The 26753-nt window shown below is 45.6% G+C and overlaps 7 protein-coding genes across 7 annotated transcripts; 4 read left to right on the forward strand and 3 right to left on the reverse strand.

The window, feature by feature from the left end:
- Positions 1 to 2543: 2543 nt before the first annotated feature.
- VC83_03943 (uncharacterized protein) lies at positions 2544 to 3614 on the forward strand (the record flags this gene model as incomplete). Its single annotated transcript, XM_024467581.1, has 5 exons — positions 2544 to 2758; positions 2822 to 3032; positions 3086 to 3219; positions 3306 to 3497; positions 3557 to 3614. The coding sequence occupies 5 exons, from the start codon at positions 2544 to 2546 to the stop codon at positions 3612 to 3614; spliced, it is 810 nt and encodes a 269-aa protein (XP_024324937.1).
- A 5057-nt stretch (positions 3615 to 8671) lies between these two features.
- Positions 8672 to 9493, reverse strand: VC83_03944 (uncharacterized protein; the record flags this gene model as incomplete). The annotated part of the gene is made up of 1 exon (XM_024467582.1): positions 8672 to 9493. The coding sequence occupies one exon, from the start codon at positions 9491 to 9493 to the stop codon at positions 8672 to 8674; it is 822 nt and encodes a 273-aa protein (XP_024324940.1).
- A 1398-nt stretch (positions 9494 to 10891) lies between these two features.
- Positions 10892 to 11533, forward strand: VC83_03945 (uncharacterized protein; the record flags this gene model as incomplete). Its single annotated transcript, XM_024467583.1, has 1 exon — positions 10892 to 11533. The coding sequence occupies one exon, from the start codon at positions 10892 to 10894 to the stop codon at positions 11531 to 11533; it is 642 nt and encodes a 213-aa protein (XP_024324939.1).
- Positions 11534 to 12251: 718 nt separating this feature from the next.
- Positions 12252 to 12878, forward strand: VC83_03946 (uncharacterized protein; the record flags this gene model as incomplete). The annotated part of the gene is made up of 1 exon (XM_024467584.1): positions 12252 to 12878. One exon carries the CDS (start codon positions 12252 to 12254, stop codon positions 12876 to 12878), a length of 627 nt encoding a protein of 208 aa, XP_024324942.1.
- Positions 12879 to 16817: 3939 nt separating this feature from the next.
- Positions 16818 to 17436, reverse strand: VC83_03947 (uncharacterized protein; the record flags this gene model as incomplete). The annotated part of the gene is made up of 2 exons (XM_024467585.1): positions 16818 to 16995; positions 17036 to 17436. The coding sequence occupies 2 exons, from the start codon at positions 17434 to 17436 to the stop codon at positions 16818 to 16820; spliced, it is 579 nt and encodes a 192-aa protein (XP_024324941.1).
- Positions 17437 to 19472: 2036 nt separating this feature from the next.
- On the forward strand, positions 19473 to 22738 carry VC83_03948 (uncharacterized protein). Its single transcript, XM_024467586.1, has 2 exons — positions 19473 to 20018; positions 20085 to 22738. Exons 1-2 carry the CDS (start codon positions 19643 to 19645, stop codon positions 21209 to 21211), a joined length of 1503 nt encoding a protein of 500 aa, XP_024324944.1. The 5' UTR covers positions 19473 to 19642; the 3' UTR covers positions 21212 to 22738.
- VC83_03949 (uncharacterized protein) lies at positions 21816 to 22729 on the reverse strand (the record flags this gene model as incomplete). The annotated part of the gene is made up of 2 exons (XM_024467587.1): positions 21816 to 22174; positions 22552 to 22729. 2 exons carry the CDS (start codon positions 22727 to 22729, stop codon positions 21816 to 21818), a joined length of 537 nt encoding a protein of 178 aa, XP_024324943.1.
- Positions 22739 to 26753: the final 4015 nt, after the last annotated feature.

Below are 26753 nucleotides of genomic sequence, written 5' to 3' on the forward strand. Positions count from 1 at the left end.
GAGTGCAACGAATGTCAGTATGATAGGTTTGAGGAGGAGATTTCCAAGTTTGCTCTTGAGTTTCATAGCAAACTGAGTGCAACGAATGTCAGTATAACATGATACCCCTCTTAAGGACGTTTGTTAGCTGTGTGCTTGCCCTTTATCCAGGTGGCTTTCTTAGAAAGAAATTCTAGAATCAGCTTGGATGCATTTTTTAGATTTCTCTTAGGTTCCCAAGTGTTGTCACTTGTAGGATAGCCTTTCCACTTAACGAGGAAGTAGCCCTGACCTCTAAGTGTCTTTTTGTCAAGGATAGACTCTACTTCATATTTTGGTTGATCCAAAATCAGAACAGGAGGTGGAGGAGACTGAAGTGGTCTTAAGGAACTTTCTTGTGCCTTAGACAAGAGAGATGCATGGAAGACATTATGGATAGTCCAAGTAGGTGGTAATGCAAGCTCGAAAGCATTCTTGCCAATAGTGCTTGTGATCTTAAAGGGTCCAAGTCTTTTAGTATCAAGTTTGTCTGATGGTCTAGTAGTTGTGATATGTCTTCTAGACAAAAAGACTTGATCACCAACTTTGAATTGTGGTGCAACAACCCCCCTGTTAAAGGCCTGAGCCTGCTCGTCTTGTGCACGCTGTATTTGGACCTTGAGATAGTCCTGGAGGCCCTTAAGGTAGATGATTCTTTCAGTAGCAGAAGGGTTTTTGAGATTTTCAGGACAATTAAGTTCTGCCACTTCAAACCTAGGGTGATAACCATAGTTTGCATAGAAAGGTGTCTCTTTTGTGGTGTTAGAGACCGTGTTGTTGTAAGCAAATTCTGCAAGATGGAGAAGATCTGCCCAGTTGTCTTGAGCATAGTTTGTATAAATTCTTAGATATTGTTCAAGTACAGAGTTGACTCTCTCTGTCTGGCCATCTGTTTGAGGGTGATAAGCTGTAGAAAAGCGTTGTTCCATGTTTAAGAGTTTAGAGAACTCCTTAAAAAAGTTTGAAGTGAAAACTGCTCCCCTATCTGAGATCCAGTGTCCAGGAATTCCATGATATTTAAAGACCACCTTGAGGAATAGCCACGCAAGTTCAGAAGCTGTGATAGTCTCATTGCAAGGCTCAAAGTGTGCCATTTTTGTGAGCCTTTCTACCACCACAAGGATAGAGTCATAAGGGGTAGCACCCCCTTTTGGGATAGAAGGAGGCAACTTGACTATAAAGTCAATGGATATGGAGTCCCATGGGCGTTCTGGTATAGGTAGAGGCTGCAAGAGGCCATAGGGCTTTTGCCGTGTAGGTTTGTTCAAGTTGCAAGTAGTGCAAGAAGATATATAGTCTTGAAGAGTAGTCCTTAGACTAGGCCAGTAGAACTTTCTTGTTAGAAGTTCATAAGTTTTTGCAAAGCCAAAGTGCCCTGCAGCTGGAGTAGTCTAATCTACAACCCTTTGACTCTGTTTCCTAAGACAGTGTGTTGTCTTACTTCTTTAGGTGGCTAGATTCTCACATCTAGTGCACCCACCACTACAGACACTCTATAGCTCATACAGAACTAGTCCTAGAGCTTGGAATCTGCTCTTAATGTTCTGTTCTATAAATGTAGCTTTGAATGCTTCTTTAAATGTAGAGATAAACTTAAGCTTTGTAATATGATTAAGCTGGTGCTATACATAGGTTTTAATCTAATGTCTGTATGAAAGCTTTAGTAGAGCAAAGTAGCTAATGTAAAGTATATGTGATGAGTATGGTAGCATATAGAGAGTGATTATCTTCTGTTCTATATAGTAGTGTTAGAATTGAGCTAAGAGGTGGCTCTTATGTCCATTAAGAATAAGAAGGCAATAGGTCCTAATTGTATGATTGTTAGTATATTGATTAAAGTGTTAAATCCACTTGTACCTAATTAAGTTTAAAGTCTACGTATTCTCACTTAATGTAATCACCTAATCGTCTAATAATCCTAAGTCCTCATACTAAGTAGAGAGGTGATTCTAGCCTTGAAAATGATGAACAGTAGGAGTGCCTATCTGTACAAATTAACACCTTAGATAATTATCACCTACTCTCTATTCCCTAGCTATATAGTCTTTGGATGACTTTTTGCTTCTAAGCTTGTAACTACGTTTATAATATTATGCAAGATTGTGGTGTCAGAGCTGCTGTTTTCGGCTGGCGTTGGTTGCTGCTTTACGCAGCCTCGAACACCAAGATTTCATGACGTGCCCTGCTTTCGTTTGCGATCGGCCACCGGATAATCTTCGAGCTGAAGGCACTGTACCTGAACTCCAAAACCCAAACCCATTGTCCTGTCTCCGATTATACATACCTCTGGACAGATGATGACCCCCGTCATCAAGGGGCCCTCCCTGACTCTGCCCACCATGGCAGCCACCCACCTGGCATTTGGAGCTCTGCTCCTGCCGTCTATATATATTCCCCAGCTCTCCCATGCAAACCGTCACGTCTTTCAAACACAGCACTCTACTCCTCTGCACCTGTCACCCCCCCCACGATGATGGTGTGGCTAAAACCACACCCATTCAAGGCAGAACAAGCTTGTCATCATCATGGCTTTAGGAAGGAATGCACGCATCGATCGGCAACTACTACAATGCCTTGATAATCGTGTCAAACGTCGTCAACTGAAGCCAAAGACCAAATGCCCACCTGGATACTACCAAAGCCTCAAAGATAAGCATTATGACCCAAAGACTGTTATTAAAAATAAATATGCTCCTGCCACTGTAGACAATCTTGGGGGTATTAGAAGCAAATTCAAAAGGTAAGTGAACAATACGCTCAAATCGAGACGTTGGAGTGGCTACCGGTACTAACTCTCGATTAGGTTCTGTCATAATCAGCATTTGGGGGACTGGCGTTCTGTGATTCGGGACTGCTCTAGAGGGACTACGATATCATTCATCCAGCATATGTACAATGAAGACCGGGTGAAGAAGAGGGGTTCGATGTCACAATACACAGCACAGTTTGGTATGCTATACAACAAAGAGAATGGCCGTCTCATGGACAGTAATAATAGAAAGGAGGTCCTTAAGGTATGTTGCTTTCTGTTCATCACTACTTAATCTAAAATTGCTAATATCAGAAGTTCATAGACACGCTCAGGCTAGACAGAACAGTGAAATCGAAGCCCGTCTTAGGGCTGGACGACTTCCTGCTTTTACTCAACTGCCACTGGGCCCATGACAAATCTGTATACCCTACAGAGCAACATCGGGTTCAGTATGCATTGATACTACTCCTTCTCTTTGGCACAGGTTGCCTGCGGAGCTAGTTGATGCAAAAAGGAAACGAAGAGATAATCCCAGCTCCGATGATGATGATCTTGAAAGTGACGTTGATATGGGCGGGGTGGAAGGGGACACTAGACTCTTCGATGCGCTCTGCTATGAGGATGTCTGCCTACTGGTCGTACACAGTCCCGACAATAGCGAGCGTGATGTGCTCACCATGGAGGTCAAATTGTCTCATCACAAAGGACACAATAAACGCCCCAAAAAGTGAGTTGACCAACCGCTTCAGACATACCACCCAATATCAACCTAATAGACATTCACAGAACGATATTCTTCTTTACTGAAGTCGACGACCCGATTTTCTGTGCCATCACGCTGTAACACTGACTAAATGATAGAAATCCAGAGGTTTCTTGCGTAAGGTTGACTTGACAGAGGAGGCAGGGGATTAGACACAAAGGCTTTCCAAGTAACACGTTACAGTATTGTTACGATGGTCATGGAGGTCAAGAAGCCAGTCCAGAGAATAATAAGCTAGATTGAATCTAAAGAGAGAAGAAGAAGAAGAAGAAAGAAAGGTGAGGCTATTCCTCATAATATACAGTTGTCCGCTTAGCGGTTGTAGCCTTGGTGGCTAAGGCTGCACCCGTAACAACCGTAACAACCGTAACAACCGTAACAACCGTAACAACCGTAACAACCGTAACAACCGTAACAACCGTAACAACCGTAACAACCGTAACAACCGTAACAACCGTAACAACCGTAACAACCGTAAGCTATAATCGTAACAGATTATATGAAGAAGGAGGGAATCTATAGAGTGAAATTTTGGCCTCCAAACTCTCCCGATTTGCACCCTATTGAAAATGCCTTTGATTATCTCAAGGATCAGGTTGATGGCTATACACCATTAAACGGAGGGAAGCTTGAGAGAGCTCATGCACGGGTATTTCTTGAGGAAGAATGGGGGAAAAAAATGGATGGGAAATCTACACAATTATGTGCTTCGTTTAAGGACAAGTTGGAGCGGTGTATTGCAGTCAATGGGGGGAACAACTTTCGTGGGTAGATCAATAGTACGAGTAGAGTATGTACATGCATTTTCTCCAAGTACTTACATGCCCCACTTATTACACACAGACCCTGTGGAAACTTTTGGGCCGCACGAGTACAACGGAGGTTCTACAACGGCCATGGTGATAGCACAACGTCTGTCACAGCCTAAATGGGGTAGGGCCGTTCCTGGGTAGGCACATGTGTTTTGTCACGGCTCGCATGCTGACCTAACTGTGCTAGCACGAGAGGCGTTCTAGAGCAAGAGAAGTGCTACAACCTGTGTGCTGCCCTTCCGTAGCACATTTGGGTCAAGCCCAGTCACATGCCAGGGATGGTAAATGCTACGGGTATGATCACATGTTAATCATCGCAAAATTGAGCAGCTACTGACTCATCGCAATCGATTCCATTGTTGAGGTTCCATGGACTTCCTCCTTCGCTTTTGATCTTTTGAAAGGCTTCAATCATTTGTCTTTAGGCAGGTCAATCTAATTAAGCCTCCTCCAAAATCTTCCCACTTCCGTTACACAGAAGCGATGGACACAAAACTCCACCGACCCCGACGCAGTCTTCATATAAAAAGGCGGACAAAGCTTGGATTATCAGTGTTTTCGTGGAAGGGGAGAAAGACAAGGCGGCCTGTCACATTTATGAGGACGGAACGGGGACTAGAAAGAAGGGTGACCATTGAGAATAAGTATTAGATTACAGTTCTTACTGTAGCAAATATCTCCCAATACGCAAGAAGTAGTTATCACATACGACCATAGACTCAAGAGAACTGGGCATCCCGTCCGCTCTGCCATACATAAACTTGAGATCGGTGGATTAGTAGTTGGGTGGGTGACCACCAGCGAATACCCACTGTTGTATGTTTTTTTATACAATAGCTTTACCTTCACCTTGGTGGCGTGGCAGATTTGCTATGTCCACACTTTGTTTTGCTGGGAGGCCTGATTTCAAAACCGGCCTGAACCTTGAATACAAGTACCGTTTCATGGCTATTGTAGTCAAATACAGACTTCATACTCTGTAATATATCTATGCTTAGTCTCTGTCACTAGTAATTACCTAAAAAATGTCGTGAGACAAATAAGTCTTGGGATCCAGGTCTATTCGCATATGAGAGCCAAATGCCAAGTCTGAAACGGATCAAAACAAATGCACCATGCCCCTTTTCACTTCTAACTCTATATCATGTTTTGACCGCCATAGAATTCTGTGGCTAAACCACGACCCTGCCATGCCTAGCCTCGGCGGCTCAAGCACAGCTTTCATTATTTTCAAATTCTGATCTTGTGAACCAACTCTACGTGACTTTTGAAATACTCCAACTTTTCGAGAACAAGCCCTTTGGACTTGCACGTTGGGTGACAACAATCTATCTTAGCCTTCAGATCTCGTCCTTTAAGGTGAATGTTTTCAACGTGATTCATCATCGTCACTGGGCGGCAAAATTTGCCCATCCTCTGTTCGTAGTTCTTCGATTCGTCCCTGATGCAGAATATGCACTGCTTCTCTCTGCAATCAAGGGGGAAAAAGGGATCGAGGGGTCCGAGCTCAGGGGACTCTTCCTTAAAGATACTTGGTGGAGGAATGCCGACATGAAGATGGTATCGTGGGGGAACCTCACGGCATTTGCAGAGAGCTAGCATGAGCTCGGCGACCTGAATCCGGCACTTGACAGCATTATGAGGTTATCATCCACAAACCATACTTGTTTTGTAGGATGTAAAGCCTTTACTTTTCGAAAGTAGGGGAAGAGAAGAGGAATAAGAACCATCTCTCGATATAGAAACCAATCAATCCCGCCCTTTGAAACTTCTTGCCCTTCTGATTGCCGTCCTCTACTCCATGTCTCTATATCTCCAAACTCTTGTAAAGCAACTCGTGCCTTTTTCCATTTGCTTTTGCCATTCTGAATATCTGCATTTATAATTTCCATATATCCGTACTCAAGAGTTCCAACTGTTGTTGCTCTAACAAGTTCATTCTCTGCTTTTGATTTCCAATATGCATTTATCTCTCGTAGTTTCTGCACATGTATCTGTTTCTCTTCTATACTTCAGGAATCCATGAACGAGAAGGGCGTAAGATAGAGGTTTCTGAACTCATTGCTCCCCAAAACATAACTTGAAATAAAGATTTCTTCTGTTGAATTGCCATGCTCTCTGCTGTTTGACCCCGTTGAACTGTTATCCGTCATTTCTTATGTGGATTCCCTCTGAAATTGATATATGATTCGTCTGAGAAAATAAAAATTGATCCAGCTTCAAGTTTGGATAGTGCCCATTTGCAGAATTTCCATCGAACCGAAGGAATGATATTATCCAAGTAGGGCTTGAGGCAGATGGTTTTCCGTACAATAGGTTGTGGAATTTCAACACTTGAGTGATTCTTTGCCTCGTTCGACAATTGATCGTGCATAGGGTAGATTTTCCTTATTAATAACTTGTTGAAAAGTGTCAAATGGATTTGCAAGTAGCAAAGATCATATGCGTAGTGGCTCTTCAGAATCCTTTTGAATTGTCTGTGCCTTTTTAAAGGTTTGGTGCCATATATACCGCATTAATTGGAAATTAAGATATCAATTGAATATAAGATACTATTGAGTTATAAGATATGGTTTTTTTGTACGATTTTCATGCAGTAGAGTATATTGCACTACAAGATACTATCTTATAGCTATAATATCATATGATCTGTCTCATCTTCATCAGTGTCCCAATGCTCAGATACCTCATCATCGCTGTCCCCAGCATCCACTACATCACTGTTGAACTCCTTAGCCTCATTCTCAAGGAAATAGAGGTTTTTGAAAGGCTGTGTTGCTGATCATAGAGATGCTCGAGTGATACTTATCTCCACCTCGTCTTCTTCCTGCCTGATCTTCTTATGAATATCACCTTGTATCAGTGCCTCTGCAACTTCAATTGCTGCTTCTTGTGCCCCTTGTTCATTCTCTTCTTTCTGTGAAATTATCATGACGTTCCCAATCTCCAATTTGAATACCATCAAGAGCCTTGATCTTTAGCTCCAAATCCTCACTTCCATCAGGGTTTAAGGACATTCCAAGCTGCCTGAATGTACTGACAATAGTCTCTTTATATTGTATATGAAGCTTTTTCCATGCTTTTGATACCCATTCTGTTAATAGAACTCGTCGATCCCCAACTGAATACTTGTTCTCTTCCCATGCTTTGATATTTGTATCATAATGCTCATCTGCTTCCTCTTTTATCAGTCTCTTTAGAGGTTGATTAAGCGCTACATCAAGCACTTGAACAAAGCCAGTACAACCTCCTGGAATTATTGAAATCGTTGTCTTTTGCTTCTGAAAAGCACTTGTAACTGGTGCTGTCATATGTGCACGAAAAGCATCAATTGCTAGCAGTTTCGGCTCAATATCACGGGTTCTGTATAGTGAGGCAAGGCAATATGAGTGTTAAATCCACCAAAGCATTGTCTGCTCTGTTGCCCAGGCTGTAGGGTTGAAGAGTACATCGACTCCACGAGAGTATTTCCTTGATTTGCGATTCGACGTGAGTCCCCTTTACCTTCTGCACTGTGGAATATTAATAGGGGGTGACAATGATCAATTCCATCAGCGAATACACAGACTTGGAGTGTTGCTTGACGTTTATCCCAGCCACTCCTTGCCTCCTTAACCCAGACAGTCCTAGCACCTTTAAATTCATATGTCTTTCCTGACAAAAACTCAAAGGCAATTGGCGTTTGATCCATGTTAGATATCTCTGAGAGTTTAAATCTACCAACAAGGGGAACATCTTTCCCTTTTGGCAACCCTGTGAATAAATCTTCACAAATAATAGTCTGACGTCGATTGAACTGTAACCAGGAGATAACCTTCTCACAAAAAGCATCAGGTACCTTCTGAGCCTGCTTTGTCTTGCTTCAATTAGCAATGCCAAATCAGCGTCGAAATCCTTGGAACCATGCGTTTGAGAACTTGAAACCAAGTTATTGAAACTTCCCATCAAGTTGAATTACTCGATGAGGGTATAGATCTCTTTATATTGCCTTAGCTTGACGTTCGAACCATCTCCCTCCTATCATTCATCCTGATGCACAAGCAGATGTAAATAACTTAACGAGGTGTTTTTCCATTTCAGGTTCCTGGCCAAGTTGTACTTTAAATTTTGCCCTCCTAGAAGCCTTATTTTGACTAGCAATTGTCTCCTTACTTTCAATCCATTTCTTAAGCATTATTGGAGTAATTCCAAGCTTTTCTGACGCCTCGTATCGACTGATAATTTGAGCCTTTCCATTTCGAATCACAATAATTGTTGTGGCGTATTGAATTGCACATAGTTTTTGCTCCTGAGTATATGATTTTCTCATCCGAACTAGGCCAATTTCTATATCAGAATTGGCCTCATTCGTAATGCCAGAACTTGCAGCAATTGCTTGGATTCACGGACAATAGCGCTCTCATTTGGGCCTCTTGATTGGGGTGTAGAACTCGGGATTCGCAGAGGGGTAGGAGGCAGGGATAGGGCTGGAATATGGGGTCCTGGGCGACGGCGAGGTCCACCAAACACAGCCCTAGTCGTTGATAGGGCTGTGTTTTTGAAGGACTTTTGTATTGTTATTCTTAATATATTTAAGGACCCATTGTCCATGGATAACTGGAGTGTTGCAGAACGGCTTTCCTTCGTACGTGAGTCCTTCTGTAGCTGTATTCCAATGGACTCCCTTTTGGATGAATCGTTTAAGGATGCAACAGAGGTGTGGAATGAGGAAACGAGGGCTGTTTCTTGGAGTGTTATGGTTCGTACGGACTTTGTGTCCTTTCCAACCTGGACTTTGATGTCCACGGACCCGAACCCTTCAATCCTTACTTTCTGGTCTCCAGCTAAGAGGTAGTTTCCGTCCTCACATTCCTTTAGGTTGTAGAACCTCGTACGGTCGTTACAGACATGAATTGTAGCTCCAGAATCAAGGATTGTGCTCCTTGCAAGCTCATAGGTTGAGAGGGTAAGACCTTGAGTGACTTGGAAGGCTGTTGCAAAGGAAACAGGTAGATCCTGGTTCATACGGGGTTGTCCTCCGTTCGCCTTGTCCTGGTCTATTGCCCTTTGAATGCAGTATTGAAAGCCTGGCTTTTCACTTATGTAGGCGTCAACTTTAGCTTCAATGTCTCGGTTTGGCTTCCATGACTTCGTACGCTTCGACTTCATGACATATAAGAAGTCCCTCCACTTATGGATAGAGCCACAAGGGCAATCTGTTCAGGGATCCTTGTTCTTCTTCCCGTTATTCCAACCCTATTGTCCTTGTTGTAGGTTGTTGGTACGGTTCTGAAGGGTAGCAGATATCTCATTATTGCCTTCTTGTCTTGCGAAAACTCCATGTTCCCCCTGAGACTTCTGGTCATATCTTGCCTGTCTCTGGTTGATTCGATAGGTCCGTACGACCTCCTCAAACTTATATTCCTTTGTCCCTTTGTTGAGTTTGAATGTCCATGGGCCTCAAAATTCGCAGGGTCCTATTGCTTTGAGGAAGTAATATATCGCATCGTGAGGGTCGATAACCTCTGGTGCTCGGAGCGTACGGCCTTGTGTGTAGAGGGTCTCCCATTTTAGGAGCCACTCTTCAAGGTCTACTCCTCTTTGTATTTTGGATGCTTTTGCCCACTCACTCCTCCATTCCTCAAGCCTAGCTCGTGTAGTTGGTGCAAACCGCTCCTTAAGCCTTACTAGCATTTCATATGGAGTATCACAATTGTATGTGTATGGTAGGAAGTCCCGTCTAATAGTTTCTTGGATCTTAGACCATAGCCCCTGAATTGCTTCCTCCTGTTTCTCCCATATTTTTCGATCATATTGGAAGTCCGCTTGTAGGTTTCGAAGCTCTTCCTTCTGGTCGTCTGTGAGAGATCCATACGTAATTGGTATGATTGGTTGAGAGGCTTCGATTGATGGTTGGGCTGTCTGACTTGATGTTGCTCTTGTTGACACCCGTGGAGTAGTCTGAGGGACCACACCACTACCGGCCTGAGCTACAGTCCGTATGAAGTTAGGAACTGGCCTAACAGGTGGTACGAGGATAGGGGGGTCAGCTAATGCTGGATTAATATAACCCCACACTCCTGTCTTCATTGAAGCTGTCTTAATTGTCTCTAGCCACTCATCCCAGTCTTTTGGGTTGGTGAGGACCACCCCCACCTTCTGTAGGGTCGCCATTATGATGGTGATTGACTCATAGGAGGGGTTTCAGGTCTGTACGTTATTCGAAGACGTTTAAAATGGGACCTCGATGTGCTCCGGGCTCATAACTGTTGAGTAATAAATGTATGTATTCCTGACTATGTAACCTATACTTGGCTTTACCGATAATCTGTACGGAGATCATGTGAGATCATGTGACTATTACAACAGAGATGAGTTGGGCACACGTGACGTTATATCACATGATGAGATGAGCGGTCCTATAAAGGTCACCTGCCATAAAATCACTCTCTCGGCATTACACATTTATTTACTTAATGTTGCGACCAATGGAGAGTACATTCGTCAAGCAAGACATCATTTGAAGCTTTTAACTATCTAGGCGAATTCCGTCATAAATGACTTGAGATGCCAACCACCTCTAACATTGGTCTTGATCGCGTTGCCTACTGGATAGAGACTCGAGAGAACAGATTTGAAGCGTTTATTCCTTCCAATAACCATTCCTCATCTTATAAGAACGAAAGCAACGGAGGCACAAGCACCCCACCGAACAGCAGTATCAGCAGTGGCTTCTTTGAAGATCAAACTGCTGATGATTTACTACACAGATGTCAGGATGATCCACTGATTCCAAGCGCTGAGGATATTGAGAGGACCTTTTGGAGAGGTGAATCCCAATGGCGAGAGTGCCTTGGTCTTGCAAAACGGCAACAAACTCTCAGCATACCCAGAAGCCCAGGTGTTTTGGGGTTGACACAGGGTGTTCCGCTCCTACCTTCTCAGCTCTGTGGCTTAGAGACAATTAGGGGCTACCCCATATGGGAGTTTATACACCCCGAGCCAGATGATATGCAGAGCTCTATGACCCACGGAATGGATGATGTTGCCAACCAAACCACTCCAGCAACCCTGGATGGCTCTGATTCGACGCAGCCGACCTCACCTCCTGAAGTTGATGGATGGAACGTGAATCATGCACGTGGCTACGAGAAAAAATTCAACCTCTCTATTCCAGAGCCGACAAGGTACCGGCTCATAGAAGAATGAAATTCCAATTCCGATGCGTCACCTGCCTCTCCTTCCAACGGCATCACTATACTTATACAATGCCTCTCTTATTATTTCTGTGCAAAACTCCTCGAGATGCAGGAGCGGGAAGTCAAGTTTACTTCTCAGGCACCTTCAACACATCATGCAGGCTGCTCAGAGAATGACAGAATTCAACTTGACTTACGTCACGCAACTCGGGACCTTGTGTGTTGGCTATGTATCCTTCTCGCACCCAATTCGCGTTGGATGATCAAGCCTAGTCCACTGTGGGCATTAGTCTATGGCGGAGTAAACCCTTTCAACATGCTTACTAGTCCGACATATTCTCCTCCAGAATGGGCCACATCACTGTCTTTGGAAATGGCGGCAGGCCTTATTTCCGAGCTTTGCGCGTTGTTTGGACTTGACGACAAACTCGACGCTGCAGTTTCTGCTACAGTTATGCTTCCTTTCTACAATTTTAGGAAGTTAACGCCTACCCTGCCTGTTCCAATACTTTTGCAGCGCAATCATCCAATGCATGCTCACGACCCATTCCTTCAATATTCGGGGCGGATATCTCAACTCATGACCATTAGTATCAGCCCTAGGTTGATAGGATCGAGTCTTTGGAGTGTTTTCTGGGAACCAGGCATTGATTGCAGCTTGGCTATCCTCAATCCATGATGTGATTAGGCCCGTGCTTGAATGTGGAAACACGGAATTACTTATCAAAATGTTTATACAATATCGTCCTCGGCAGGCGCCGTTCTGGATCGGCGTTCTTTGGCTAGGATCTTTAGACTGGGTTGGCATGGTTGAATCCTATCTTACAACTTTGGAAGAACAACCGGAATTTACTCACGCGTCGCAACCTGATTCTGTTGCAGCTGCATGGCTTGGCTGTAGGCAGTCATTTTTAGATGAAGTTGGACTGGGCTGCTATGAAGAGAACGGCACGAGGATGCTATCTAATAGTGATCTTACCCGCCTTCGTTTCAACCATCGTTACCTTGCGAATGCGGAGGAGTTGCTGTACGGTTGGCAGCCTTTCGGAAGTACATCAATTAACGAGATTGAACCGGAGCTACATCAGTACTTGGATCTCTGGCGTGCCCGAGAGTATCACAGTTGGGTTTGGATTCTGGGAGATGAGAAGCGATGTTTTTATATGTATGTGATTGACAAAACACAAGCACAAGAGACGCCGAATACAAAAAGCACAAATGAAACAATGAACAAGTTCCCGCCGATCGAATCTTATCCTTCCAGAGAAGCCACATCTCGAGTGTTGGCATGGGCATCAAGAGATGCCTCTGGCGACCAGATCAATCTACCAAAACATCCATGGTTAATCGACTAATATTCGACTTGAAGAAAACATGGCTTCGAGACGGGGCTGATTTCAAATGCAAGACTGGTTATTTTTTGGGGCCCTAAAAGATTTAGTGAGAGTGCATCTAAGTATGGGGTTATTACTTACTTTGTAAAAGTAGACGTTATGCTTTTTATAGTACATTATGGGCACTTTATTTTGAGTCACCTCGTTTACCCAGTCATCCGCCCAAGGGTTGATCTTTTGTCCGTCGAGTTCAAAGGTCCAGCATGTCTCATCTTCGACCTTGTACGGGGTGACCTCGACCTTGCGTGCCGGTTGGGCAGGGGTTTGATGTTGAGGTTGTTGCCCAAAGTGTCGGTTGGGTTAGGCGCTGAAGCTTTCGAGCCACCCACGTATGGACAAGTCAGCACCTCTCCATTCAGCGTCAGTTACACTTCAGCCAATGCTTTAGGCAGAATTGAGGCAATTTTCATCTGAGCCATCCCATCAGCAATGCGTGGCATGTCGCCGATTGTACATTTGCTGAAGGTCTTCCGAGGAATCAGAAGACACACTTTGGGATTGCGTCGATAAGGCTAATAGCTTCGCAATAAGGAAGCTCCAAGAGAAGACACAAGGGGTTATTGTCACAGACATGGACTCGTACGACACAAACTGTGAGGTCTGCTGGCTTACCCATGCAACAAAACGGATCTCTCGAAGATCTACACCACGGTCAAAGATCCCTTATGAGAAGGTGCACCTTGACCTTATCCAAATGCCAGAAGCATACGATGGCAGCAAACAGGTCCTACATCTACAGTGTAACTTCGGCTGCATGAACCACGTCTATACCATTAAAGATAAGACACAAGGAACAGTCCTACAGACGATTAAGGACTTTGTGAACTATGTACGGAGGCGGTGGAGCTTCGGTCAAGGTCTTCTTCCTAGATGGTGAAAGGTCCCTTGGAAGAGAATGGGACTGCTGGGTAGCAAAGAAGGCTACAAAATCCAGGCTACTCCTCCGTACGCAGCTGAACCAAACGGCGCAATTGAATGATCAGGCCATACGATAATCACCCGAGCAAGAGCTTTAAAGGAATCAGGAAACCTACCGCAAGGAATATCTCCTGAAATGTTCAAGACAGCAGGCTACCTTATAAACCGATCGCCTTCAGCTACAATCAACGATGAGACTCCGTACGGACTTCTACTTCATCCCTACCTACACAGCTTCAAACGCCACAGCTTACAAAGCCGCTACTCTCTCATATCTGAGCCTATGGCTGCAGAGTGTACGCACTACTCTTAAACCAACCAAAGTTTGAGAGAATAGAAAGGAGTGCCCAAGTCGGCTACCTAATAGGCTATAACTCTACAAACATATTTAGGATATGGATTCCAAAACTAAAGAGAGTAATAGTAACAAGAGATGTCTCTTTTGACGAGACAAAGGTGTATGATCCATCGTACGAAGCTACAGTTGTAGAACACCAACTCCAACAAACAGTTCAGGTTATTGAACTACCAGACCTCTTGGAAAAGGAAGGAGAGGAATATAATGAAGAACAACATCCACAACAACCTATCGAACAGACGCAGACTCTGTATGATACAGAACCAACACATACAGCTTCTCAGAAAGACGAAGAAGCTATACAAGAACAGGAGGCTCAGACTGAAGAACCTCAGCTAAGAACTCCTGAGATGACTCTAGAGTTATCTGATGACAGTGTACGGAGACACAATGTCTACCTTACAATGATTGCTCAACCAGAAGCAAAGATAAGCCAACACCAAGCATTTATTGTTGGTACAGAGTTCCAGAGAAGCAAGATACACCGTACAGAGCTCCCTGCTGCTCCAAAGTATTGGAACCAGCTCCAAAACCACCTTCATAGGCTTGGTTTTAAAGCTGCGGTGGAAAAGGAAATAACAGACCTTCGGAAGCAAGACACCTTCAAATCGATGCCAGATAGCACTGTACGGTTCTTTGTCATTCCACTAATGTGGGTATTCACATACAAATTCGATGATAATGCCTACCTTGTCAAATACAAGGCTAGACTTGTAGTAAGAGGGGACCTACAATGTTATTCAATACACGACGAGATGTACGCAGCAACACTTGCTTCAAAGACCTTCCGAGCCCTCATGGCTATTACAGCCTACTTCGATTTGTATCAGAGTAATTAGATGCAATAAATGCCTTTACAAACAGCCGCATTGATGAGGAGGTCTACTTACGATGTGCTGACGGTTATGAGGAGCAAGGACAATGCTGGAAACTCAACAGGGCCTTATATGGACTCTGATGGTCAGCACTCCTATGGTTCCGTGACTTTTCAGACACACTGAAGAAGCTAGGCCTTGTACAGGTCCCAGAAGCCCAGTGTCTATTCGTCTCATCTACAATCATTGTGTTCTTCTATGTAGACGATCTCTGCATTCTAAGCCATCCCTACCATAAGGCAGAAGCAACAGAGTTCCGTACGAAACTTATGGAAGCCTATGAATTCTGTGAAATAGGAGAACTTGAATGGTTCTTAGGAATAAGAATTATAAGAGACCGGACAGAGAGACCACTCTGGCTATGCCAGGACTCATACATCGACAAAATAACGACTACGTACGGAGTAACGCCATTGTCGAAAATAGTTAAGGTTCCAATGGTCAATGACAATCTCACTCCATACGATGGGCAAGCAGACAAACAGCAAATACACCTATATCAACAGAAAGTAGGATCTACCAACTACACTGCAGTGGTTACAAGACCAGATATATCCCGTATGGTGCAGAAACTATCTGAATACCTTGTTAACCCAGGACCAGACCACATGGCAGCAGTCGATCGACTTAGACTCTATCTAAAGGAGACAAAACATCTAGCCCTCCAGTACGGACCAAAGATCAATACACCACGCTTCCAATGCTCTAGTGATGCTTCGTACGCAGATTGCAAAGCTACAAGAAAGAATACAGAAGGGTATCTCTTCACACTCTTTGGAGGAGCAATTGACTGGCGCTGTACGAAGCAGAAAACCATATCAACCTCAACTACAGAAGCTGAGCTTCTAGCTCTATCACATAGTGCAAAACAGCTCTATTGGTGGCAGCGATTTTTCTCAACTATCAAACTTGATCTTAATGAGAAGTTCACCCTACAATGTGACAATGTGCAGACCGTACAGCTCTTACTCAAAGAGTCCCCGAAGCTAGTTACAAAACTCAAGCATATTGATATTCACTCCCACTGGCTAAGACAGGAGGTAGAGAGACACAATCTCGATATCAAGTGGATAGCTACGTACGAGATGCCAGCAGACGAGTTTACAAAAGCCCTACCATGCCAAAGACACGAGGAGTTTATTAACCATTTAAACCTTGTGGACATAAAGCACCTCATATAGGAGTGCTTACTTAAGAGCACAACTCCGTACGAAGCAGTGGCTACCTTTGTACCTCGGAAACGAGCCCCCTAGATCACAAGATCTAGATTTCTACTTCACCAACTAAAATGCGAGGCAGTACAAGAACAGGAGACTGATGAGCTCCATACGAACATAGAACTCTCAGAATCACCAAGCTGCCTACAGTTACACCCAGTTTCACTATGCGCTCTTATTTCAACTTTCCCAATGGAATACCTTGGGACCTAACAAACATACACTCTTTTTCGGCAGTTTCATAGATCCGTACGAGCTAGATACAACACTATGCATGCGGATTTCATATTTTTTTACCCATTTCAACAAGAGGGGGGAAATCAAGGGTAACAAGGGAAATCCCCGACTTTTACCATATAAAAACAGGAGAATCCCTGACTTTTTATACATTTACACTTACGTACAGAGCTGTCACAAGAATGGCACAAGAATCACCAAGAAATCCATTGCCATTTCTGTCAATCTATACAAGAAAGCCACCGCAAAACAAGAAAAACCCAAGAACCACAAGTCCGTACATCCAAATCCCTACTTAAACAGCATTCCTACCACCATTTCTTTGCGCAGCCTCAAGTGCCAACTTCCGCACATGGGCCCGAGTCCCAGCACGTTCTCCAGGACGAGGAGTATCATCCTTCGGAGGAGGGGTGGGCTCCCGATCATCTTGGGAGGAATCTATAAGCGTTAGCTCATACGGACTCATAAGAACACTAAAAGGTACATAAGTCAACAGGGAAGGGAAGTACTCACGAAGAGAGCAGGCTGCGGCCTGATGTTTTCATGACACAGGAAGCACAGGCACCACCCTGCACATTCCCAAAGGATATGCATACTGTAAGGAAGGGAATCTGCCGAGATCCCTCTTCTCCGTACGCAGCATCACACTGCTCACAACCCATGGATCTCACCTGGGAGACCCGAGCGACATTCTCTCCCGCTGCCTGGATGTAGAACCCTGCAATTTCTTGCGGGTGTTCAAGGCGAACATTTCCAGGAGTCCTGTACGGGGCAGTCGTGTACACCCGAGGTGCCAACATAGGCAGAGGACGGGGCAGGGACTCCCGGGCAGCAGGAGGAAGGTAAATGTGGATGTTGGCATCCACAAAGACCTCGCTTAGGTCTTCCACAAAGACCTGTCCAACAGCAGGCATCTTGTCTCGTACGGACTTGCCGATGAGAAGAGAGAAGTATGGTGGGGTGTGGGGAGTCGTAGGATAGGAGATGCAGGGCAGGCAGGGGCAGAAGGCAGAAGGCAGCCAGGCAGTCCAAGGTATAGATGACCAATATGGAAGAAAGATGGAAGATCCGAACTGAAGTGGCCAACTTGTTTTTCGATCGGAAATGAGTCACCGGGCGTAGATGTGAATCATCGGGCGTACTTGACACCTTTTTTCCCAAGTTTCTCACACTACAATTTGAGGCTCGTACGGGGATACGTGGTGGGGTGTGTTGTAATAGTCACGTGATCTCACGTGATCTCTGTACAGATTATTGGTAAAGCCAAGTACGGAGGTGTTGTTCATAAGTTTTGTGAGTGGGTTGGGCTAGGGCCCCCTGCGTAGGCTGGTTTGGCAATTCTGGCCAAAGTACCAATTCTCATGTGTCACGAACACTTGAGTGTGAGAGCAATCAATTCTGTAGAATAATGAGTAGAGTAGATACCTAAACCCCTATATAAAACTATACTATAAGCCTAGTACTCTGTGTGCATACCATTTGCAGCAATTACTGCTGCCATACGTGTAGGCATACTATTAAGGAGAGCATTAAGCTCAGCTTCTCCAACTTGCTCCCATGCTTCCTTAACAGCTACACGGAGCTGGTCGTAGGACATATGTTCTGGATGATTATCTTGTAGATAATTCTTCATAATATGCCACACCCGTTCAATTGGGTTGAGATCTGGTGAATACGGGGGCCATTCTATAGGGCAAATACCACGGGATCTCAACTCTTCATATGTTGCACCTGCTCTATGACCTGGAGCTCCATCTTGCATCAATGTAAGGCTGGGTATAGGCGTAGCCAGCCGTGGATTAGAGGGACAGTATGAGCCATATAGGACTCAGCTCCTATTTTCCCATATTCCTTCTCCCAAAATAGTATAGGACCCTTTCCAAGACCACCTGAGAAGCAGCCCCAGAACATCCAACCTCTAGGGATTGTTAGTAAATCCTATAGTAAATAGGAGTCTCTTACCTTCTCCGTTGTACTCTATCTACAACACATGTATCATCCCACATTTCCCCTGCTTTTCGAGTAACCCATGTACGAGTATGGCGGCCTCCCGTTACCCACGTCTCGTCAGTCCAAAGTATCCTATTCCAATCATTCCGTACCCAATCCTTATGTTCAATAGCCCATGAAAGTCGCTTTTGTCGATTTGTTTCTGAGATAATAGGCTTCCGCATAGCAATCCCTTAATAATTATTAGTCTATATAGTAGTAAAGTAGAGAGGGATACTTACGTCGATTATAGCCTCTCACAGACAGAGCGCGGGTTAGGACAAGCCGTGAGCATGGAATATTAAGAATGCGTATTATATTTGTATATGGCATACGCCTATTCGTGCGAGATGAGGCTATAAACTCAATAACCTCTTGCTCATCGGATAGGATAAGTGGCCTACCCGAACGCTTCTTCGGAGTTTGGAGGGCCCTGGCAAGCATACCAAGCCTGCCGTTCCGTGCAGCCAATATAGGCTGCAATTTTTTGGAACTCCCAATCTAGGGAGCGTAGTAGTGCGCAACGAAGCCGCTCATCGCGAGTAAGATGAGGCATTGTAGTTATTGAAAGAGTATGAATTTCCTACATATAAAATACAATAGTAGGAATTTTGACGCGTTAAAAAGGTACAAACAAGCCTACGCGTACCCATGCTCCAACCCATGCCCAACCCCCGGTCATCTCATGACCCACTCACAAAACTTATGAACAACACCTCCGTATAGGTTACATAGTCAGGAATACATACATTTATTACTCAACAATCTCTGAATGGTCGTTTGAGAATGTGATCTTCAAAGATATCAAGGTGAGATATACCTATTGCCAATTCACGAAGACCAGCGCACAAGTGCGGTCAGTGTAGATTCGGACCGAAGTTCTACTCTATATTATGTACTTATGAAGGCTGGTTTGATATGTAGAATTCAAGTGATGTAAAATACGAACGCGAAATATGTCCCATGGTGTCGGGGTCATGGTTTCCCCGCATGCCGAGTCATGTGTCAGCCTGGCTATGGGCCCGTATTACGTAATCGGTTGCGCCCGTAAACAACAACAGATGGCTGCATGTTGCCCGTCATCAACAAGGCATCCATCGATCCAACATCGATTCATATCTTATAGAAACCATGCCTGCTACGTTACAATCCCTACCAAGTATACATATACGAGAGCCTGCGACAGTCAACTTAGGCCCAGCACCTGAGTGTTACGAATTCCTCAAAGCGCCAGCTCCACGGCGAAAATATCGAATCAACTTCCGCCATCCCGCCTATGGGCCTGATGATAGCCCACTCTTTACGTTGTATGCCTGGGATCATGCTGATGGTGGGATTCATCATGGCTTCGCACACAGCGCTTGTTCAATATTCGCCGACAACCGCACCGATGGTTATTTGAGCACGACGTGCGATGGCGAGCATGGCGAGCGAGTCCAGGCTGGCTGGGATGAAGTCTTGCCTGCCGCTGTTGTAGACTATTACTTCTATGTCCCTTATCCTCCTGGTAGGTTCTATACATTACCACAAGAGTCTTATTGAGAAGGAACTAACTTCGGCGTGTACTACTCAGATTCTCCGTCACCTCTCACTGGGCAATCTCGACCGCCATATCGATATCATGTTGTTACGAACTTCCAGGACTGGAGTTTTGGGCGACTGCCTGAGATCTGGACACGTTGCACGAGTATACAAGGTGCTGTGTCGAGTACTGCACCTCAGTCCAATTTGACAGCGGCTATACATCAACGAGATGTTACATGCCGCGTCACCGCATTTGAGAGCGGCACAGAAGTTGCGCACTTGATTCCCGAACACGAGAGAAAATGGTTCTTCTCAAATTCTATGGCCGTGTGGAATACCGACCTCACGCTAGATTCTGACAATCTTTTGCGAGATCTCAGCAATGCAGTGCTACTGCGGTCCGATATACATACAGCATTCGATCAGCGCAAATTCGTCTTCTTCCCGAAGAGCTCTGAAGGATTTGTCTTACATATGCTGGAACCAACGCCGGACATCGGACAGTTATACCACAATACCCGTGTTGACATCCCTCAATGTAGTTTGGAGTTCCTATTTGCGAGGTTTGCGTGGTCTATATTTCCTTCCCTAGCAGGGTTTCTGAGTCGACCGTCGACGAGCCGCTTAGTCGTTAGATCGAATGCAGATGGCGAGCGAGTTGTAGAGGAGGTAACAAATCCGCTGTTGCTTGGACGGAAGGCAACGGCTTCCCGCAGCAACAGCCCAACAAAGCGATCTCGGGTAGCTGCAGATTTGAATGACCATACCGAAAGTGAGGAACCGTCGTTCGACTCCACCCTACCAGCTTTGGGTGACGACAGTGACTCTGAAAAGCGACCTGAAAAGCGACGCTGCAAAACATTGAACAGTTCATTGTCTGCGACACACTTCAAGGTTTTGAACGCTATGGAGCTGTACCCACCAAATAATTCCCCGAAGTGTACTGGTCACCTCATGGATCTAGAATTTAGCGGCATGAAGCATCCTGATACTCTTCATCAAGAAGTCTATATTAACGAGTTACGGCAAGCCGCACTCGCAGGACAGAGACCGGTGGGGTATGATCCGCGACGACCGCCATATGACAGGCATAGACCAGCGAAAGAAGAGCTCGAATTGATGGGCGTGGACATCATATGGAATCTTGATGAAATTCACGACAGCCAGTGGGATTAAACAATGTGGTGTTCGAAGACGTTTACGTCGCTCACGATCTCGTCATTTTGGTAACCGCGTCATCCTTTTGATGGCGCAAGATCTTTACCCAAATCCAATCCTATCCACGACCAACGCGGACACTCGAAGGAATGGGCTTCCTTCGAGTTGTATTCGACAAACTCCGAACAAATTACAGGACACCCATTGGGATAATAAACTTGCTCTTCAGATGTCATCTGTAACGAGCAAAGCTACGCGGAACGAGCTGGGTTAGTTCCAGCTGTTATCGAGACGGCCGCAATCGATAACGATGGGCAACGTTGAGCATACCACTATACAGAGGAGACCGAGACTTAACATGAGACATTTGCGATAGCAATGAGGCTGCGCCCATTTGTCATACTCTGGCGCGAATGCTCTCAAGGAGACACTACAGGAAATTGTTTTGGAATTAGAGACATGCATTGTGCTGGCTCCGAACAGTTTATCTATGCGTGCAATACATGATTCTTCTTCCGCTTTCAGTTTACTTTCGTGCAATACTATACCTGTAGGGAGTTGATCTCTCTCTGTGGGAAATACCCCCTCTGTATTTCCTGCCACGACATCCCCCGTTCCTCCTTTAATTCGAGCAGTTGCCTGTCGTCGTCTTCGGTATATCTTGTCCCTGTGGCTTTGACTGATTCAGGTTTTCGCTCCAAGTTGCGTGATTTGACTCTGGCTTTTGCAGAATGCATGCTTTGCTGAAGGGCGAGGTACCGAAGATACTTTTGGGGGATATATACTGGAATGAGCATTTCTGGATTGATAATCTCGTCACTACAGACGCTTTGAACTGGCCGTTCTTCTGAATCGCATGCCGAGGAAGGTGATGAGACGTAGCCGTTTTGCGGGTTTCATTGAGTTCGTAGTCAGCGTCATCCTCGTCATCATCCTCGCTGCTACTGTCATTTTCTGTGGCGATAGGCGTTGTCGCTTTGACTGACTCTGATGAGCAGTCTTGTCAACTATAGAAGCTCTCTTCCGTTTGGAATATCGGAAACCCTCCGTATTTCTTGTGCTGTCTCGCGTAACTGTAAGACTCGCTTTCCTCATAACAGTGTCGCCTCGTATAAAGTTACGGGGTTGCATGCCCCCATGAGCCTCGTCGCGCTCGACGATTATAGTACAGCACTCAGGTACGCTTTCATTTTCCTGTTGATCTTCTTAATCTCTGAAGCCATATGATATCTCTGGGTCCCCAGCGACAGTAGAATCCCCGCCATCCCGACTGGGCGGGCTCCTGGCAGACGTCACTTCGAAGCCAGGTGGAGAGAATATGGGAGAGCCAACAGAATTAAGTGTTGGTACCTCCTTACTAGCTGGCTCTTGATCCGTCCCATTATCGTAATCTCTAGATTCTGGAGCAACTGGACTCCTCTCGTCAATGCCATGCTCAGCTGCACCAACGTGCGTTGTTTCCGATATGAAATTGCCGGAGTTGTTGACTTCGTTCTCGAGATCAATCGTCGAATCTTGTGAGGCTTGTATATACATACAAGCCTCACAAGATTCGACGAAAGGAGGATGGTGCCAAAAGTCGACTTCAATGTAAGGAGGACTTTCTTCCTGCCTCAGAGATCCGACAAACTACCCCAAATTTTCACAATTCGGAAAATAAGAATCAAGTTGATGGGCCAGCTTTGGATGTTTCTCCTAGCTTGTCTGATTCAGCGGTACATGATCGCCTCAGCGGCAATCAAGGTAGATATGCAACTCCACAGTCTTGCAAACATCTTGCTAATGGTATGCATATAGCCAGGGGATAACGGATAAAGTAGCCATCTTAGACGAAAATTTCCAGCGATAATCCCACTGTAGAAAGAAAAACGGCACAGTGGAATGGGTGGCATTGGTTGGGGGCTTCTTACAGACTTATTGCCCAACTCTCCTCTCAGCCTCGGCATCCCGAAGCCCCCGTAAAGGCGCCTTGCTGTTTCACTATATGCAACACCATGAATTATCGTGTCCCCTGATCCGAAAATAGTACAACCATCATCGTCGGCGCAAAGGATTAGGTAATTCTTCGAATAGGAGCTGAATATGGTCGGAAACGGCAGCATCAGCTGGACTAGGTTATCAACATCCATGTGAATAGTAGGTGTTCTCATTCCTCCGCTCCAATAATCAGCCTTTCAATTTCGACACTAGGCAATCCAAAATGAAATGCCGTCATCTCCTGCCTCGTAGAGAATTTCTAACAGTTCTCATTCGTTAGGGACCCTAAAATGGGGCTGTGCGTTGCGCGGCCTTCAATCAATGAGCGTAGTAAAGAGGTACCAGAAAAAATGGATCATCGCTCGCCACAGCCGGTCATATCCCTGGACTAGACTCGACCTGAATGACTTTGTCAAGCTGCGTAAGATCCATGCTCTTTTCCACATTATCCAACTTGGAATGGTGTTCCACCTGCCTCATTTGGTTCATTCGCACGTCAGCTGGTACTGCTTAGCTTGAGGAAGGTCGGATGAAGCCCCAGTTAGAGTAGTATTCGCAAGAGCATCGTCGGAAGAAGCTCCAGTTGGACTAGTATCCGCACGAGCTCTGCCCGACTCCAGGCAGGCCGGGCAAAGCCCCAGTTGAACAAGTATCCGCATGGGCACCTACCCGATTCAATGCAGGTCGGGAGAAGCCCCAGTTGGACTAGTTTGCCCGCATTTAAGATACCTTGGAACCATTTGGAAGCGAAAGGAATAGGAGGCCAATGGTATCAACGCAGCGTGAGGCACGGCTAAAGCGGAATAATCGGGACATGGCCGAGGCTGAACTGTGTCGTCATGCTCATTAGAGCGTAGGTCAATCGACATTCGCCAACAGGAGAGGACCACAGCGGTCCTTGCGGTCTCGCCTTCGACGTCGTCTGAATCAAGGCTACTCGCAAGGCAGAGCAAGGGGTAGCTTGGGTTCTCTCGCGCGGTGCAGGGCCTAGTTGTCTGGATACGAGACGCGACTGAGGAGCTATTGACCTGCACAAGGTCAGCTGGATGGATGCTTCGTGAATTGCGGGTCTCGGAGATCAGACCTGCAAAGAACGAGCGAGATAAGGCCGTAGGCCGCGAGGCTTGCGCTCTGCTCGATGGGCGAGAAATGGGGGCGGTTGATCGAGAGGTGTTGAGGTGAGTTGAGGTGGAAACAACGTTGGATTTATATTTGGGGTAACGCTAGCGTCGGCGGGGACGATACGTTCAAGCAGCGAGGGCGCTAGAGCGGCCACGTAGGCTTGGACGTATGGTGTTGAGGTGAGTTGAGGTGGAAACAACGTTGGATTTATATTTGGGGTAACGCTAGCGTCGGCGGGGACGATACGTTCAAGCAGCGAGGGCGCTAGAGCGGCCACGTAGGCTTGGCGGCGCTTTCCCTGTCGCAGACCCCCCGATTACCTCATGCAGAATCGCCAACATGTATATAGCTACTATAATGTAGCTTTTACTATATAGTAGCTTTACTATATATAGTTTCTACTATATACTAGCTTTTTACTATATAGTAGCTTTTACTATATAGTAGCTCGTTTAAATGACAGCTATAAATATAAGAGCTCTATCCATCCAGACCGATAACTCCATGACAATCGCGATCTCGGGAGCGGCGATCTCGAGGCCGTGATTGGCCGTAAGAGCGGCGGGCGTGAGAGGCGTCTGGGTTACTGGAGCGTAAGAGGACGGGATGACGCAATCCCGGGCACAGACCACACGGCGGGTGTCGACATTCCAGATATACAGTCAAACCCTTGTTAAGACGATGGCATCCGTAGCAAGCATTTCCATCGTCTTATCGTATATATCGTTATATAGAGTAATATTATGTAAGCCACCTATCTAACGTAACCTGCTGCTGTGACTGTGCTCGAATAGCCTCAATGGCTGTTTGCAGCTGCTCTAGTGCCCGTATATGCCCCGTAGTAAGAGCATCCTGGCCTTCAGAATACTCAATCAGTATCTGGAGGGCATCCTGGGCCTCCTTTGCCGTAGGCGCAGGCTGCTCAGGCTGCTCCTCCTCTTCGTCATCATTTTGAGAGTTCTGATGCCCAAGTTGCCCCTCTATTATCTCCTCAAGTAGTTCTTCATCGGTACTCTGTCCTTCCACCGCTCTAGCCTCTTCCACAGGGTTTAGAAAGTTTGAAATAGCCATTGAGTCTGTAATTGATGCTGTAGTTATTGCTTGGTTGTAGAGTTCTTGTATTCCAGTAGGCATCGTTATTGTTGGAAGGCTAATTGGATTTGAAACAAGTGTAGATTTCCGGAAGCAGTTGTATATCATAGTGTTTGAAACTTCTGTATTCCAAGCACGAATAATCCAGCGAAGAGCGAGTCGAAGATTCATAAGTTTCTGTGGATCTTGATTTGAATCGATAGTGTCGATTATAAACCGAAGCCAATGTTGTCGATAATAAGCTTTAACATTTTGAATAATTCCTTGATCAAGAGGCTGGAAACGACTGGTACTGTTAGCTGGAAGCCAACAAATGCGGATATTAGGGGGAGGAGGGTTAAGCTCAGCCCCTGTATAGTGTGCTGAAAAGCCGTCCATTGTTAAGAGTATTTGCTGAGTAGTTCCAATATGCTGATAAAAGGCTTGAAGCCATTTGTAAGGATGCCTCCTTACTCGGGGTAGTTACGACCGTCACGTGGCGTCATCGAGACTCGGGGCCGTTACGGGTCAGTCGCGACTGACAGCCTTAGGCACATAACGTAAGGAAGCCTTAGGCAAACAGGGAGCTAGCTGAGTCGGAGCGGTTTTGGGTATTTTAAGGGAACAGTCATACAGGGTTACACCTTCATCTTTTTTGTATAATGTAAGGACGCAGGGCACCGTATCACGAGAAGTGGCATATGGGAGTGCGAGTCGGATATGAGTCGGTGCAATCCTATAGGTCTACTACGAAGGATACAAAAAAGATGAAGGTGTAACCCTGTATGACTGTTCCCTTAAAATACCCAAAACCGCTCCGACTCAGCTAGCTCCCTGTTTGCCTAAGGCTTCCTTACGTTATGTGCCTAAGGCTGTCAGTCGCGACTGACCCGTAACGGCCCCGAGTCTCGATGACGCCACGTGACGGCCGTAACTACCCCGAGTAAGGAGGCATCCTTACACCATTCGCTCATAAGTATTCCAGTCATCCAAGCCTTCTTATTCGCTTTCCATTGTGCCCCCATTGTTGGTATATTGATTCGTTGTAGTGCTCGAGGTGCTTTTGCATGGCCAATTGCCCAAACAGGGAGTCGGTCTGTTCCAGTAGCGTTTACGCAGAAAACCAGGGAGATCCGAGTCTTATTCTTCTTCACACCAGATTGGAGTTGTGATGACAGGCCTCGTGATGGCATCATCTTCCAGAAGAGTCCAGTTTCGTCCATATTGTATATATCCTCTTCTTGAAACTCCCCTGCTATTGTCCGTAGTGCCCTCATTTCTTCCTCGACGTTTTCCGGAACTGATGCCGCCTCTCCAAACCGCTGTCGTGATTGTATATGATGCCGCTTTTTGAATTTTTCGAGCCAGCCAGTAGAAAACGATGGGCACT

This window comes from Pseudogymnoascus destructans (assembly GCF_001641265.1).
Source record: "Pseudogymnoascus destructans isolate 20631-21 unplaced genomic scaffold scaffold_8, whole genome shotgun sequence".
Taxonomy (NCBI): Eukaryota; Fungi; Ascomycota; class Leotiomycetes; order Thelebolales; family Thelebolaceae; genus Pseudogymnoascus; species Pseudogymnoascus destructans.